At 39.6% G+C, this 18,624-nt stretch overlaps 1 protein-coding gene across 2 annotated transcripts in view; it reads right to left on the bottom strand.

Moving 5' to 3' along the window:
* Positions 1-18,624, bottom strand: part of DSCAM (DS cell adhesion molecule) — a 322,600-nt gene that overhangs the window by 55,582 nt on the left and 248,394 nt on the right. For both annotated transcript variants that reach the window (XM_063305336.1, XM_063305337.1), the window contains exons 20-24: positions 15,021-15,138; positions 11,844-12,007; positions 10,817-10,915; positions 7,303-7,491; positions 6,396-6,686 (exon numbers count right to left, since the gene is read on the bottom strand). In XM_063305336.1, coding sequence (XP_063161406.1) covers positions 6,396-6,686; positions 7,303-7,491; positions 10,817-10,915; positions 11,844-12,007; positions 15,021-15,138 — 861 coding nt within the window. The remainder of the gene's footprint in view (positions 1-6,395; positions 6,687-7,302; positions 7,492-10,816; positions 10,916-11,843; positions 12,008-15,020; positions 15,139-18,624) is intronic.

The following is an 18,624-nucleotide window of genomic DNA, read 5'->3' as shown; positions in this document are numbered from 1 at the left end:
TCAAGGAAGATCTTACTAGGTTCTGATTCTGTACTTGTAGCTTTTCATTATTTTTATTTTATTTAAAATAATTTTAACAAAGTCAAATGTAATGGAGAGTCCAGTGACTACTAAAGGAGGTTTCCCAGACTTACTAATTCTGAAGGGAACCATTTTGCCTACTCTCATAGTAACGTAATGAGAGTCTTTTGCTTTTTCAAGCATTTCTGGTTGTTTGATCTCCTTTCCTTTTTATTACTTAGTAAATTTTAAGAAGCATAGGTAGGAAGGGATGGATCAGTAGGTGAGAGAGCTGACATATATTCCCTGTGAGCTTAATTTGAACTCTTTTGCAACAGCAAGTGATGTCTAATTCTGAAGTTTGCCTTTCCCCTTTCCCAAAATCTCTAACCTCACTAACTTCCAGCTTGGTAAATATGGATTACTATAGTAAAAAATAGTTATTTTGAATATGTCCTGCACCTTTGTAGTTTGGATAAATGAACAGTTCACTATATTTTGTTTAACCCCCACAAGCAGAGACTGTACAACAACCTTTTGCCAGTGAATTGAAGAGAGATTGTTAGAAATCAAATAAAACAATTAAGATTTGCCTCTATATTTTATTCTTTAACTTATTTATAAAACCTGTTAACCCCTTCTCTGTAAAATAATCCAAGCAATGTACAATATAATGTTAAAACATCCAAATATCCATAACTGGAGTATGTGATCTAGTTTTCTATTAAGCTCAAGGATTAATCTTCTCTCCTTTTTTGAGGGCACGTGTGTGCTGGCATGTGCACAGAAGTGGACACAGACGTGGACATCTTCTGTCCAGTTCTACTTCAGTTTGCAATTTGTTCCTAATGCAGGATTCCTAGGAGGAGAGTGGGGACTGGGTAATTTCAGGGGATATACAGTACACACTACCCCTTCTGCAACAGGCCCACAGATGTTAATGGTCTGACTTCAGATTATATAGTTTGAAGATGATGGATTTTACACTTAGAGCAGTATTTAGGTCTAACGTACTGTACATTTATGTTGTTTGAAATTTTAATACACTGCTAAAATATTTTAAAGTTTTGCTAGGATTTTTAAAAGACTGAATGACTTCCTAGGATAATTTATGTACAATGAAGCCTTTCTAGGAATGTGGCTGGCACTTTGCAACTTTTCTAAAATTTAAATCACTAAGCAGTTAACAAATCTATGCTCGGTATGGACCATCCAATAGCAACTGATTATTATACATTACTGAAAGCTTATTATTCACATGGTCTTTTGAATCTATGCAGTATTAGGTTTAATTTCACGCATACAGCCATGGGTGTTCTAAGTAGCTATTTTTGACGCTTTATACTCAGCCTGAAGTTTGCAGCTACAGATGAGAGATGACTCTTCTCACTTTCAGAGCCATTTTAAGGAAAAGATGTACATTTTTCATTTTTCAAATATTTCTTAGACTCTTACATTCTTACTTATATGCACATAGAAATGATAGTTTTCATTAGACAGGAAAGTATCAGCACCAGTATAGATTCAACTAACAAGCTGCCTGTAAAGAGGTAAGAAAATTTAAGGTGAGGGTTAAGGTGGGAAGCAAGTTGTCATGTTCACTGTTCCAATGTTCCTGGTACATCGTAACGTTTCGCATGTCATTTCCCTGATACATGTTTGATCTCGGGAGGGAGGAGGATTCCTCTTCGGGGAGTTGTTATCTGTTGGCTGCTGGGTTGGAATGTGTTTGGGTTATCTCATGTGTTCAAGGTTGCTTTCCCAGGATGTGTGAACAACGGCTAACAGCACCTGGGAGGGGGTGGTTGCTATGGCCGGGTGAGGGGAGGGATTATGTTTGGAGCCGAGGGTTTTTAGTTTGTATTTGGCACGCTTTTGCTCATTCTCAGCTTTCTCTGTATTTGCATACTATTCTTTTAATAAATCAGATATCATTAAGTACCTGCTTGTGAGTCTGAGTATATCAGGATAGGCAATCATTACATAAAGCTGAGAATCTTAAAACTTTTACCACTAACATCCTTCCAGTGTATCTGTGAGGAAATAAAGTTAGTGATGACTGAACCTACTCCTCGCTCAGGGGAAAGTGGAGATTCCAGTGTGAGGGAACCGGATTCCATGGTAAAGAGAAGGGAAAGGACCCCCACTCCGGAATCGGAGGACCTATCGGAGACCTCGGATTCCAGCCCAGCAACAGCAAAAGCGGTAAAATCCAAGGTGGTAAAGAAGGCAGAGGGATCGCCGGTCGATCAGATGATAGGCGGTGAGGAACAGGGAACCCTATCAGGAACGCCCCAGGCACCTGCGAAGCCAAGGTATCCGCTGTCCCCAACTGTGGTCAGAATTGAGAAGAGAGGGTCGGAAGACTCCGAGGCCACTGAAAAATCACAGGGGTGGGAAGCCAGGATAAGGTCCCTGGAAGACATGATGGCGAAGATGTCATTTGCGAGGGGCAGCCAGGACAGAGGAAGAAAGGAACATCACTACAGACGGTCGTCCCCATCTATGTCTCCCTCCCCCCCCGAGCATGAGAAAGAAGGACCGGAGGAGGCACCGGGCGGGATCGCCACCGCGCAGTCCCCAGCGGGCGTCCCCATCACCCCCTCGGCGGTCTGAGGACAGAGGAAGGGGGAGAAGTAGGGATGGGAAGAGAAGTCCCAAACTCAGGGTTTCGAATTCCCCCCCCCCCCCTGAGAAGAAAGATCCCCAGTGTCCAGGAGAAGGGCTGGGCAGAAAGAGAGGAAGAGAAGCCCACAGGGGGCAAGATACAGGGATTTCACTGTCAAGTTTGATGGGGTTCCCACGAAGCTGTCATTCTTCCCGACCAATGCAAAAAGCTATATGGAGGAGTTTGGGAGGCTGTTTCCTTCGGAAAGGGCAAAGATAAACGCTGTGGCCACCAAACTGAAGGGGAGGGCAGCTGATTGGTTTGTCCAATTAACCGAGATGGAAGCCATGGAGTTGGAGGATTTCAGAGACTTTCTGTGGGCACTAAAGATGCATTTTGCTGACCCGTTAGCAAAAGAGAAAGCCAAGGTGGCTCTGAGGGATCTCAGAGGTTATTCTCAAGCAATGGTTCCCAGCTTGTGATCCTGGACTTACTACTTGACAAGGATATCACAAGTGATCTTTGGTGTAAGCACCAAAACAAAAATAAAATTTATTTTTTAAAATGACCCAAATCTCAAGACCCAAATCTTTACTAAATCTTGCAAAATTTTGGCATCCTTGCTTACAAAATATCATATGGGATAAACAAATCTTATGAAATATCAGTCATTTCCATTCTTTAAAAAGAATAAAATGTTTAAATCAGACCCCACAGATGATAATTTACTGGGGCTGTGTGGGTATAATAAGCCATGGTGCCTATACTTTGTTAACTGTGACTTATGTAGTGATCTTCAAAAACTTCTAGTGATGATGTTATGATCTGCATGAAAGAGGAGGTTGGGAACCACTGAGGTAGATAAATGATCTGCTTCATAAAGGCTACAGCTCTTTGGACAACACACTCTTTACACAAAACATGTTCCTGACTTAATTCTTAGCCTCTCCAGGCAGATCTGGGAAAGACATATCTTTTGAAGCCCTATAGTCAGGCAGTGCAGAAAATGGTAGGGTCATGCAAATCTTCAAACAGGTGCTTTTCCTCAATGAAGTTCTAAGTGAAACACCCATTAAAAGATACTTTTAAGAGCAATGTGGCCTCTTGGCTTTTAAAAATGAAGATAAATGTCCATGCTGCTCTGCTTTGCTCTGTTTCACAGCCCCTTCTCAGCATCTGCTGGCATTCACAAAAGCCACAAGACATTTCTGCACCTGCACAGCACCTACACCAAAGCCTCTTCCAGTTCTGAGTGAACTGCTCTTGCGACATACTCCGTTGTAACAAAAGCTGAAAGGATTACCACCAGGGAAGGCTGTGGAAGCTTTCTCCAACAGCATGAAGGTCAAAAGACAAGAAGACTCCCAGTCTTCTCCAGCTGCACTCATTGAGGCCAGAAGACCTTCCAGTATTCAACACAAAGGATCCATGCAATCCTTCCAGTGTTCATAACAATAGGTGCAAGAGACATAGGGAAGCTTTGAGACAATATGAAGTGCTTTGTTGCCAAAAGTCATGGGGTCTTATTTTTTCAGTAAAAAGAATCATATCACTTCTGCAGCATGAAGCTCCTCATTAATTGACAACCTCACTTGGCAAAATGGTGCATTTTTAGAAGGCTCTTTAATAAACTTGGGGCCAGCTAGGTCCCTAAAAACATGACAGGGAGTATATTTACTAAGATGTAGTTATAGCATGGTATTTTAAATTGTAAGGACAGATATTATATTAAGAATTAGCACTTTTCAAGGTTTATTAAGAATCAGAGCCTGGTATATCTTGTTCCCAAAGTCAGGGCATGGCTTAATAGTGTTAAATTAAAGAAAGAAGATTCCAAATAAATGTTAGGAAAAACTTTGCAATGGTATTAACAGTTTGACAGTGCTACCACTTACCCAAAGACAAAGTGAACTTCCCTTCATCAACTAAGTTCAAGCAGAGATTGGGCAGCCACCTTGGCTTTAATTTGGTTCCTGCACTGAGGAGGGGCTGGACTTGATAACTTAAATGAGTATTCAGATTTTATGATTATATTTTATGATTTTACAATATACACACTTACAATTTTCTTTTATGACGGGAGACCTGTGCTATTATCTGGATAGATCCAGTTTGTCAATGACTTCCCTAAAATGCACTGCTCATAAATGAACACAATATTCTGGGTGTGGTCCAACAAATACAGAATGGAGCCAAATCATGGCTTCTCTTGATCATAATGCTTTACTTTGAGGATTGCATTAGCTACCTCGCATTATCAGCTCATCTTCAACTTGTAACCCATTAAGACACCCATATCCTTTTCCCATGTATTATTGCCCAGTATGGTCTACTCCATCCTATACTGATGCCTTTTTCCTACCAAAATGAAAAACTTTGCATTTGTCCTTGTTGAAATTCAACTTGTTGGTTTCTGCCCATTGTTCCAGGTTTCAAGATCATCCTGAATTTTGATAATTGTATTTTCTAACATCCCTCATTGATGTTGAAGAGTACAAGGTTTAAAACTGAGCCCTGCATATTTCATTCAACATCTCCTTCCACTTTAATCCATTGATATGCATTCACTGGATACAATTGTTTAGCCCTCCTATGTTCCCTTTGATCTGAGGATTTCCATCCATGGGATTCAGCCTAGTAATTGTCTGTTGAAATGGACTATCTTGAAATCTGAAGTTTAGCAACATCTGGAGGTCATGGGTTCCCCATCTCTATCTTCTTTCCCTTAGAGTTAAATTCTGAGCAAACATTTCATTATACTTTGGAATGAACTTAGGAAGATTGCTAGGGGTCAGATCAGGCCATCTGTAGGAAAGCATTTATACAAAAAGCAAACCTCCAAGGTCCCTTCCATCTCTATGATTCTGTGATTCAATACATTTCTGATTCAAGCCCATAAATGCAGAGAATTGCTGTTGTGGCAAGCTACCAAAGTTCTTTTACAACAAGGACCATCTTGGACATGGGAGTGTGTTCAATTTATAATGGAAAATCAAGAATTGTTTCCATTTCAAACTGAAGAAAAGGCTGTTAATATTTTGAGAGGAAATGGTTTATAGAAAGTGATGTGGACTCAAAAGTATTTCTGATTCAGTTCAACAAGGGTATATAAAGAAACCTTATATCTAGTAAAAAGTTAAAATCTGTAATAAAAAATCCTAGATAAGCTAAGCCAAGCCTAAAAGTTGACACTAAGGGGTTCATTTTCAAAGAATGGATGAAAGAAGGGGAATTAAACAAAGCTGAAGCAGCTGAAAAAAGAGAAGCAGGGGGTTTCAAGTACAGGTCTGTAGTCACTCACTGCTACTGTCCAAGTAACTGTTTATTCTTCAAGTTCAAAAGTAAGCCATGAAAAAAATTCTAATATTTTCAAACTTTTGTGCCAGAATTAATATTTATGACGCTTTAAGGGTGAAGAGTGTATTTAACTGGGGCAAGAACATAGGTGAAGCACTGATCTGTTTGCTGGAGATGCTAAGGGAATAGAAAGGCATCCGAGTTTTACAATGAAGCATCCATCACACAGAACCAAGCAGTCCAACTGTACTGCTTAACAAGCTACCAGAGAAGTCTGACATATATTCAGCAGCTCCATGTAAAAGGTTTCCATGGGATGAGGCATAAGATGGAATTTCAGTCTGCAAACATCTTTACTGTTTCCTTCACCTCGCTGCACACAGGTGGCATATTACAGTGCAAAAATTAAAGGGCACTTAGGTTACATTATATGAAGTTAAATTATTTGTGATTATTCTTGATTAAACAGCAATGAAATGAATGCACTTACTCCCATCATAGTTGAGTGTTGCAAATTTGGCCTGTTTTTCAGCACAGCCAGCACTGTTACAAACTCTCATCTGCAGTTCATACCAGGTCGCCTCCTGAAGATCATACACGATATATGATTTGGTAAGTGATGTTCGTTGTGCGGTAGTCCATACTGTTGTCCCAAATGGCCTGTATTCCAGAATAAAGGAGGTGATTGGACAACCACCATCATTCCAGCCAATAAGGTTCAATCTTACTCGAGTGGTGTTAATACTGGCAAAGAGTTCTTGTTCTTTTGAAAACTGTGGCTCTACAAGAAAATATATATTTAAATTTAAAATGTTATAACAGATAGATAGAAAACACAGTGACTTTAAGCCTCTGGGGTGGGAATCCCTCTTTAATTTGCAAGATGGAATGTATTTTATTTCTGTTTCTTTTACTCTTGAGTAAGATTTTTAAAAATCTTTCTTCACTTTCCCCTTTCTCCTCTGATTTCTTTTCATAACTATGTTTTTTTTTTCTGTGTGATATATTTTTGGGAGGGGTACATGTTAGGATGGAGATCATGGGGGTGCAGAATGCAGTTGCAAAGGTTTTCAGGACTAAATGACTACAGTTGATTGAAATCTAAGAGGCAAGTGTTCCCCTTGAGACCTCTAACACTGTCTGCAGTGTACCAGTCCATACATGGGCTCTAAAATCTTTGTGAGACTAGGGGATGAGAGACGTATCTTCAAGAAGGAACAAAAATTTAACTAGCTGCAGTAAGCAATATTAGAGGCATTGCCCAGGACTTCTCAAAATACTGCAGTAGGGATTGTGTCATTCACATTTTATGAAAAAGGTCCAGCTTTTTAAACTACTACGCAGACTGGAACTCAGGTATTTACTTTAGAATAAAGATGGGATATAATTTCAAATACCTTTCCCAAGTGTTTTGGCCTCTATGATCTCACTGATACGTCCTGGTCCCACGCCATTCTGAGCTGTCAGAGTAAACTTGTACCATGTGCCACACTTCAGCGTTTCCAATCGGTATGAACGTTCACTAGGGCTAATGGGAAAACTGCCCCACTGTTCACTGTTGTCCTCAGAATATTGCAGTATATAACCTATCAAAAATAAAAACAAAAACAAAACATAATCCAGTACTGCAGAACACACTCTGACTAACTAGATTTTACACACACACACACGTTTCTACATTAGAGGAACTAATAAGAGCTTTGAAATTCTTCTGCATCTTCTTGGATTTAAAAACAAGTTGAAGAAGCACTCCTGATTTACCTACATGGTCTTTCCTAGGCTGCAGGGAGCTTCTATTGTGTAAAAGGAGAATCAGGAGAATCCCTGAAGGTGAAATTTATAATTCTTCTCTGGCTTAGATACTATGATAACCATTTAATTATTTTGTCCAAGGCAAAAGAGAAAGGTGGAATCAATTAAAATCTTCCATAGTGATATGTGGGGAACCTCCCTTCTTGAGTGAGAGTCAGGGAGGAGGAGAAGTGGGTGGGGTGCTCCCAAATGGCTAGTGAGAGAGGCCGGTGAAGGGGGTGCAGTAGATGCGGGGGTGATGGTTGGGTTCCCACAGTGCTGGGAGAGGGAGCTGAAGTGCTGGGGAACTCGCCACCATCCTGTGACTGCTTGATGTGTGTCTGTTGTTGTATGGTTAGATGGAGGGACCCCTAACCGGGAACCTGGAGGGCCAGGACTGGGAAGAAATAGAAATGGGAGCTCTGGGGGATTTAGGGCGGGCTATTCCATTCAGGTGGTGACAGGGCGGAGGTGTTATGGCAGGATTCAGAGGGTGGGTCATCTTCGGGGAAGACGCCCCCGGTGTTTGGTACTGGTAGCTTGTTCCAGCCCTCTGCACTCAGACCCAGGCCCTGGACAGCAGACCATGGAGGCCCTGGATTTCGGCTATTGCTCTCGAATACCAGGTGAGTTAACAACAAGGCCCCCCTTATATGTGATTTGATCACTGAGGAGGGGCCAGACCTGGCACATATTACTGGGATCTGGCTGGGCCCTGAAGTGGGGGTAGCCCTCTCAGAAATGTGTCTGGCTGGGTTTACAGTATGGCACCAGCCAAGATCCTTTGTGGGGTGCTGCAGGGTTCAGTGCTCTCTCCCTTCCTTTTTAACATCTACATGGAACTGCTGGATGAGATCATCTGTCGCCACGGGATGAGGTATCATCAATATGCTGATGATACCCAATTATACATCTCCATCCTGGGTGACTTAAGTGATGCTGTGACCACCCTCTCTCAGTGCCTGGAGGCTGTAGGCGTCTGGACAGGGAACAACAGGCTTCAGCTGAACCTGGTAAGTACTGTACTGAAGTAACTAATATTGAATTTTGGGAGAACTAACTTGCTGTATTGCTCAATCAAGCTAATGCAAGACATTGGGGATAACACATTTCTTCTTTTTATAATGATATACTGGTGTAATAGTTTACCAAAGTAAGAGATTACTTTTAATAGGCCTTATGAATATTCTTCTGCACTATACTGCTTGAAAAACAATCAATACATTAAAAATAAAATAAAGTTCTGGACCTTTAAAGACATTTCTAATGCCTGGTTCAAAACTCACTTATGTCTGACTCAGATGATTTAATCTGGTCAATTTTGCTTTAGACTCACTGAAATCAATGGAATTTATGTTTGTTATGAGGAACTTGTCCATAGAAATTGATAAGATACCCTAACTCTAATCCTAACCCTTGTCCAATTTGGCTCATAATTTCTAGTTGGGAGTTTATTAGATACACCTTAGTTAATATCATAAATGCCTCTGTGAAGAAAGGCATGATGCCTCTTTGTTAAAAAGAAGCCATTATTAGGCTTTCCCTTAAGTAGGCTACTCTGGATCCTTCAGTAGAGGGCAATTATATTCCAGTCTTTTAACCTTCCATAGTTGGGTCAGCTGATTGAGAGAGTGGTAGATACTCATTGGCAGGTAGTCCTGGAAGAAGGAAATTGCCTTGACTCATTTCAAACTGGCTTCAGGATGACCTATTAGGTTGAAAATCTCTAGGCTGCCCTGATGAATGACCTTTTGGTGGGGATCCACCCAGGGAATGTTGGTTCTTTATCCCTCAGCAGCCTGTGATATCATCAACCATGGTATCCTTCTGGACTGCCTGATAGAACTGGCAATAAAGGGCAGCTTTGCAGTGGTAGAGTTTGTATCTTACAGGAATCAGATGTTTCTTGAAATGAGAGCTATTACATGGTGCCATTTTGTCTCCAGTGCTTTTCAATGTCTATTTTAAACTGCTAAGTGAAATCTTCAGGAGATTAGAAGCTAGCTGGCTACTGTCACTATGCTGATGATACCCAGATGTACTGTATTTCTCTGTGACATCTTCAGAAGATAGTGTGGCTCTCCTGAATGCTACCTGTAGTCAATTATAGGCTAAGTGAATGATAATAAATTGAAATATAATCCCTACTTATTGTTAGGGGCAATAATTCCAGAATGTGGTGGATCTGCCAGTTTTAAATGGGATTATACTTTTCCAGAAGGAGGAAATACAGTTTAAGGGTGCTTATAGATCTGAATTTCCTTCTGGTTTCCCAGACAGACACAATGGTCAGGAGCACATTTTATTAGCTTCAGATGATATGCCAACTGCATCCCTTTCAGGAACAAGGTGACCTTAAAAGGATAGACTGCATGCTGGTAATCTTCAGGTTTGACTGTAGTAATACACTCCATGTGGGACTGCAAAAAGGCCTTTGGGTATACTCCAGAAACTTCATTTGTTACAAAACTCAAAAGCCAGTTGGGTTTTGGAAAAATGAAGAGAGATCATACTGCATGGATATTTACACTGATACTGTTCTGTCTGCCAATTCAGTTCTGTACAAAATACAAAGGATCACATTTAAAACCCTGGCTTAAGTCTAGGCTCTGTGAGAAAATGTATCTTTCTATATGAACTTCCAATATTTACTGACATCATCTGAGGAAGCCCATCTACAATTGTTATCAGCTCATCTGGTGCTGACCTATGTTAGTTCTTTGTACTGTAGCTGTTGTAGTTCTTTCAAAAGCACTCCTTGCCGAGTTGAGAATCCTTAAAACCCATCGCTTTGATTGATTAATAGTTATATTTAAGTATTAATTATACTTGTTATTTTAACTATTTTTAATGCTTTGATTTTATTCAAAACTGTCAAGAGACTTCAGTGATTAACAATATCCCAGGTTAAATAAAATATTAGTCAATAAAACCTAAATCAGGAATGCCAGTAACTTTGATTTAAAATCCAGTACATATCATACAATATTCTGTTAGCCAAATAAGTAGCATCTCTGGTTCATATGGGACACTATTATCCAAACGCTTACTGTCAAGTAAGCAGCCTTGTTAAGATAACTGTACTTTCTGGAAAACAAAAGTGGAACTGTAGAATGTTACCTCGAATAGAACTGCCTCCATTGTCTCCAGGGATCCAGGAAAGAGTGATGGAGGAAGAGGTGGTTTTGGACACAGTAAGTCTAGGCTGGTCAGGTGGAACTAGATAATAAGTAGTTAAAATAAGATATTAAGAATAGTTTGAATAATCATTTGATTTTAAAGACATTTATCAGAGAATTAATTCAGGTTGAAAAATATGCAAATCGTATCTTTCAATGTGTCTGATAATATGACATCTTCAATTAAAACATAGCAGAAACATTCTTTTTCCCTTGAATATATAAATATTATATAATTTTAGCTGGCATTCTTAACCATAAATTTGCCCTTGACTTGTCCATCACTACAATCTCTGCACAATCATCTTTAAACTGGCAAGGAAAATACTTTTCCAACTATTCCTTTATATCAGATGTGTAATCCTGTATATGTTGCTAACTTGCAGTTCCAACATCACTCACAATTAGTTCTATTGATAGACTGATAAAAGTCAGAGTAATGCACTACTGTCTCAAATCACTTGCATGTCACTGCAGAGCGATGACATCAATGTCAGTACGTCACTACTTGACAGCTAACTTAACATGCTTTCTAATATACAGTGCTGTATTGTGTTAGCCTACAAAATGGAGTTTATTCATGATTAAGTCAATCATGGATAAATATGTTGTGTGAACACGGCAAGTGTCAGATGAAACACCTCCAGTGTAGGGCAACACGACACATCCTGAGACAGCCTATTCCACTGCTGATCAGTTCTTACCATTTGAAAGTTTCCTGTAATGTTCAGAAGAAATCTGCTTCTGTGCAATTTATATCCACTGAGTCTAGTCCTCCGGACCAAAGAACAAATCTGTGTATATAGCCCTTTAGATATCTGAGAGTTGCTATCATTCTCCTAGTTGCTTTCCAGGGACACGCTATGAATTTTCAATTTACATTTTGAAATGTCCAGTCATTCTGATAACGATCAAAATTCCTTAAGCTCAGAAATAGTTGCAGTGAAAGAAACATTTTTTTAACTAACCTTGAACTTGCAAATTCAAAATAATCTCATCCGATCCCCAGTTATTAGTAGCCACGCAACTGTAATATCCTGAATCTTCTGCTTTCACCGTATGGATAACAAAGCTGCCGTTACTAAAGATGCTTCTTCGCCCATCAATCATCACTAGACTGGGTGTCCCGTTACTGCCTCACAGGAAGCAAAAGTCATACATTAAAGAAGTTACAACCAATATTACTTAGAACTGGGGTTAGTTTTAAAAATACAGAGGGGAGGGGGGAAATGACTGGCAAGAAACTCTCTTAGCTCAAGAGAGTGAGATGTTTCAGATTCAGTGATACAAAGCTATAGATATATATAAAAAAGAATAAAAACTGAAACCCCAAACAGAAGCCTCCACTGGTAGAGATCAGTATGTGTGATCATTGCAAAACAATCTGAGATTCATCACTGTGATGGAGCTCATTTGCTTATTGAATGGAGCTGCAACAGTTGATTTATTATAATTTTTGCAACATGTTAAGAAATAAATGGATGCCTGGAACAATTCTACCTTCTCATCAGCCAGCCTCGGGCAGTAAAAATCTGGATGTAAGAACGTCACAAGCACAAGTAGCAATAAAGGAACAAGAACTGCTCCCCACAAGGGAATTTCAAGATGTTATCAGGTTTGGACCTGGGTGTGGGTGTGGGTGAATGTTGGCCATTTCCTGAGAGCTGGAGTTAGGCTCCGGGTTTCCCAGTTTTGAGAGGATCTCCTTGTCTCAGGTGAGAGCATGGCAGGGGGATGGAAAGGAAGGGGACCAGGTACGTAGCACAGGTAGTAGTTTGATGAATGGGGTGTCTGAGGGGCTAGTTGAGGTCACTTGGTTGAGCGCGCTTGATGGTGAGAAGGTGTGGACTGATATGAAGAGTGAGTGTTATTGTGGAATGGGATTCTGGTTGTGTTGGGCAAGAAGAGATGTGGTGTGAGACATGGTGACAGAAGGCCACACAGAGAGAAGGTGGTAACTTAACTAATTCTTCCCTTCCAGCTCTCAGTTCTCATGCCAGGAGCCAGGTAATAAATTCCTGAAATCCAGTGACTTCAGCTGCTGCAATGCAGTTTCTATTTAATGGTGAGAGGGTAGACAAACCACTTAATTTTGAAAGGAGCTAGACTTTAGCTGGCCAATGCCAATGGAAGCACCATCTTGAGAGGTGGGTTTATTTTGAGACTGTGAGTCCCAAGGAAGTGGTTAGAGTACTTTGCAGTATCAACTCTGCCAATTCCTACTCAGATCCTGCCCAATGTGGCTGGTTAAGGCACTATAGCCAAGCTGAGCCTTTTCGGGAATGGGTAACTTACAAACAAAATACCTTCTCGTACAGATAAAGGCGAATAAATTAAATAAATAAAAAGAAGCACAGATCCCCCCAGGAAATGAGAATGAGGCAGAAAATCACTTTTATAGAGAAAGCTGAATTGCTGAGGACTTGCTGGGTCTCGTTGCTGCTTTCAGTGTAAGAGATGAACCAACCTCAGGCTGAATGCAGAGGGTTATCTAAACCAGCTGGTTATGTCCTGGCTCCTCCTTCAGCTTGGTTGGGCCATGGTACTCCTGTCCTGTATCTTACCTAGCCAGAACCAGACCAGCAGCACATGTGCCAATGAAAGCCCTGGCTGAAGAAAAGGCAGCTGTCAGGGAGGACAGGCAGTGTGAGCATGGAGATGAGCAGGTCAGGTCTGCTGCTGGACATCATGAGCTTCCTGTCTCACCTAAGCCTGCCGCGCCTTTGTCTCTTCCTCAGACGAAGAATTTAACAACTAGATAGATAGCACCCTGGCTGACTACTTGGCTGGCTAAGCCTTGTTGCAGATGTATTATGCTGCAATTGAATGAATTTCAAGTAAGTGTCCTTATGTGTCCTGGATAAAATCATTACAGTATTGAATAGAATAGTTTGAGAGAATCCGGTTTTGCAGTTGCTCTCTGCTGTAATCTGCAGAGATCAGAGGAAACTAAAGAAACCATCTTAGTGCCACCTGCTGGTTGAAGTCTACATTACAGCATTCTTGAATAAACTGATTAAGACCAAACTAACAGAGCATTGACTTTAGAGAAATCTTTGTTGCTTCGTTTATATTTTTGATGATGCACTATTTTTAAGCTCAAGGATTAAATCCATTGGTTAACTGCAGTATACATGGGAACAAAAGGAATCTAATTTGGAGAAAAGGTTGGAGAAAACAATCCCCTTATAATTTTCCTTATACCCTTTCTGTTTTTATATGTAATGCAGATTATCCTCAGCATGGTGTCAGTTTAAAGATGAAAGGACTTTAATTACAGAATATAGTAGGATCAGATTGAGTGATGAATTATTGAATTAAATGGATAAAAGCAAATGTGAAAAAAGGCCCTAGAAACAAAACCAGCCTAATAGACTAATCTATAAAAGAACTTCGTAAATTGCCTGGCAATGAGAATTAGCTGAAACACAGCCACCCAGAAACAGGGGAGTGATTTTTTTATATGTTTGGGGGAACTCTTGAGCATCTGCAAAAATACAGAGATTATAAATTAAAGAAAGCTATGCTTAATGCTAAAACTACTTGACAAGAACTTGTATCTACATATGTTGAATTAAATTCTAGCCAGAGAGGTGAAAAATAGCTGAAGTAATCCCAGATTAGGCAGACTATGGTATAAGATTAATCAAAACTATGGTTAGGAGTGCCTGGGAGCTGATAACAAGGACTCAGGATATGACTCAGAAGATATTGAACAAATTGTCTATATTCGCCAAGAGTCATTTGTCGAGATGGGCAGTGTAGAAATATGATAAACAAACAAACAAACAAACTTTGGACTTTGTGTACGCACTGCCACATTCTACTGTTCCACCTGTCTTTTTTCAGACTTGGGAGCTTGAAAAAAGACACTGCTTCTTTTAGGAGTTGATTCATTAAAATTAATGCAATTCTTAAAGCATCCATACTTTTTTTTTCAGGGTCATGCAGAAGCTCGAAAGGAGATGGGCTGTTTTAATGAACAGCAGAGAGGTGATGTGCTCATATTCATATGAGATCTGAAATATTCTTCTGAATCAGTTTCAAAGCATGCATTGCCCTAATAACAATCCCTCTCTTCCTTTTTCCACACACCCAATGACATAACAACCTTCATTTGCACTGCACACATAGTTGTTGGTTACCTTTCTTTCATCCATTTGACTGTAGGTGCAGGGTCTCCAACAGCTTTACAAGGGAGAATAATATCCTTCATCCATGGGGTTGTTACTGTGCCACTGAATGTCAAAATTCTGGCTGGAGCTGAGAAATGAAGAAGAAAAGGGCTAAAATGCAGAATAGTACGGCACCGCTTTCTTGAGGGAAAAAAACAAGCAGAAGGAGGTGGAAGAGGAGGATTATTACAATTTTAAAAATGTCTGGCTATGCTCACATGTTGTTGTTGCTGTTTATTCATTTAGTCGCTTCCGACTCTTTGTGACTTCATGGACCAGCCCACGCCAGAGCTTCCTGCCGGTCGTCAACACCCCCAGCTCCCCCAGGGACGAGTCCGTCACCTCTAGAATATCATCCATCCACCTTGCCCTTGGTCGGCCCCTCTTCCTTTTGCCCTCCACTCTCCCTAGCATCAGCATCTTCTCCAGGGTGTCCTGTCTTCTCATTATGTGGCCAAAGTATTTCAGTTTTCAGTTGTGCCTTTAATATCTCACATAGACTAATTTATTTCAATCTGCATTACCAGTTGCTTAGTGAAACACTAATAATATAATTTTAACATCTGAAGAAAAAATGGTTGCAAAATAAGGGTCTTAATGACAGTAGCAAATAAAAGCAAGCATCATGTTATTACTGCTTTCTTTTTTGCACTGGAGCAAAGCATTGAACATGTTCAAACCTACTATCTGGTATGCTTCAAGGTAGCTTTTCTTGTGCAGTCATCCTGCCTAATTCCTGGAACTTTATTGTGGGGAGAAGCTAAATCTCTTGGTCTATAGTTTGTAACCATTACATGTTTGCCCACAATTTCTTCTATCTTTTTTCTTATCACAGAAAATCCATTAGGAGGTAAAAATGGAATTGCAGCCCAATATCATGTCATTGCCAGTGCTTGGAGCTCTGCCTGGAAACGTTTTAAGACAAGTTGTGGTTCAGAAATCTAAAGCTATCAGCCTTAGCCTCCAGTTGCCAGTCTTCTTCACCTTCTACCGTCTTTAAGGCAGTATAGAAGGAGGGCTAAACATAACCTGAAGTAAGGTGGTATCTTTACTTCTTCCCCTAGGATTCCAGATCTGGTAGTCATTTCTCTCACACACATAATCTTTCTTCCCTCCATACAATTAGCTAAGATATAAATTAAGTCTACTTTGAGAGGCGCTCGACTTCTGGCAGCTACGTGGACGTATCTGTGTAGTTTTCTGAGAACTACATCATAGAGGTTTACCAATATCATAGAGGTTTACCAATGGGATTGGTTGATAGTGCTCCATACAAGTACTGAGTGGTTTAGCCTTTTGTGACCAGCCAGTGTGGCCAGGAAATAGTTAGCAGGAGATGAAAGCCAATTATATCAGAATTTTAATGAGGTGGAGCATGCAAGACACAACTGGTCAAAGAGGCAGTGGGAGGGAAGCAGCAAGGTAAAAGATTCTCAGAGGAAACCATTTTTGCACCATTTCTTGTTTGCAGTTTTAGCTTCAAGGAATAAATTCCATGTCATTACCCACCACAGCAACTTTGCAAAAATTATGGGACTATATACAACCAATATGCTGTAACTAGAACAGTTCTACAGAAAAATGGGTAGTAAGTAAAGTGAAAAGGTGGAAGGTGAAAAGTCCTCTGTGTAAGCACCCAGTCACGTCTGACCCTTTGGGGGGATGCCGCTTTTGCGACGTTTTCTTGGCAGACTAGAGCGGGTGGTTTGCCATTGCCTTCCCCAGTCGTCACCTTCCCCAGCAAGCTGATAATTTCTTAATTCATTATTAGCCAGTGATCTATTTATACTGTACATTAACATAAAATAATACAGCTGTCAGGCTTTTAAGACATGCTAAAAATGGGTTAATGAATGAAGCAATGCTATAAGATTCAAACTAGAACAAAATAGTGTAAAAGCAGAGATATTTATAGGGGAAGAAGGCAAGACTCAAGTCCTATTTTTGTTCGATCAGACATTTAATTTATTTTCAAAATGCAAAGGTGGACATTTCCTATAAACCTAGCACTTGGAATGACAATGAATAAAATGAAGGACATGCAATAAGGAATACTGGATTAAATCTGTGAGTAGAGTTATTATTTTAGTCTCAGTTTGTATGTTTGTATGTTTCTATGTTTAAACCCCATTTCCTGTTTTGTACATCTATTGCTTTCCATTCTCTATCCCCAATAATTCAGGAGAAATATCACCTCTTTCATTAACTTCCTATATATGGTTAAACTACCTACATTCATCATTTCCAACATATTTTGTTTCGCCTGTTGTTTTTCTTTGATAGAAATAAGGAAAAATGTTAGTGTTTCCTTTTTAATGATTGAAAAAATCCAAAGCAAGACAGATCTTGGAGGTTGAGTCTCACCACAAGTTCTTTAATGATGTGTAATAATTAAAAAATGACAGTGTATTGTCGAGAAATTAAGTCAGTGTGAGGCAAGACACTGTATCTGACATTAGATGGTCCAATGTGTATTGTGCAAAAGTAGTGAAGCTCATTCATATTCCATTTCTGACTTCTAGTTACAGCATATTCAAGGGGGATTGTGGGACAGAATTTTCTGCACTAACTGCATTCTATATTTCATCAAGCAGAGGACAATGGACACTTGAGGCAACAAGCTTAGAATGAAGGGCGTTTGCATCCCTAGATGCACATATGATGTACTGATATGTCCTAATAACACATTTGGGAAATTGAAAATCTACTGAGATGCTTGAGGTAGAGTGACATACTTCCCCATACTAAAACTCTAAGTTGCCAAAGACTTCTTTCAACTGCAGATTCTCTTAATGCTGATGTACTTCACCTACACCATGAACAATCACATTGTTAAATACAGTATGTAAGTTACTGTATTTATGATATAGTACAGGTGGCAACATCTAGCTGACCTTGGCAGATCCCCCAAAGCTAAACAGGGATGGCTCTGGTTTGTATTTTACCGGAAACCACAGGAAATCCTAGGCCTGTAAACTAGCTACAGAAGTTGAAAAAATATAATGGAAGAAGGCAGTGGCAAATCACTTTTTTTGTTTTTCTTTTATATATAATTTTTATTAAGAATTTTAGTTATAATATTAAAATCTAATACAAATGAAACTTAAAGAAGGAAAAGAAAATAGAAAGGAGTAAAAAGTGCAAGAAAACAGAAAAAAGAGAAAAGTAAGAATATAATAAAGAGAAAAGAAATATATAAAGAAGTGACTTCCAACCTTCATCACAAGAAGTATAAACAAATTTAGTGACTCTTCACCTCCTATAAGGTTACCAACATTTATCTCTTCATCCTGTATTTCATCTCTTATCTATAAACAAATCCATAAAACATCATCTTTTCAGTCCTGGTATCAGCAGAAAGTCCATAAAGGGTTGTCATAAGTAACAACACATCTTGTTTTAACCTTGATCAAATAAACCAACTTTGTTCTTTCCTTTTACTTCTAACAGTCTTAATCTTTAGTTCATTCAAATATTGTCGTAGGGTATTATTTCTGTTCATTTCGTCTTTGTCCCATCACACAAAGTTCTTCAAGGCTTTAACAAGCCTCTTTTGTAAATCCAATAGGAAAAA

This window comes from Candoia aspera, chromosome 5 (genome assembly GCF_035149785.1).
Source record: "Candoia aspera isolate rCanAsp1 chromosome 5, rCanAsp1.hap2, whole genome shotgun sequence".
Lineage (NCBI taxonomy): Eukaryota > Metazoa > Chordata > Lepidosauria > Squamata > Boidae > Candoia > Candoia aspera.
The sequence above is the reverse complement of the archived record's forward strand: the minus strand, read 5'-3'. Positions and strand labels throughout refer to the sequence as shown.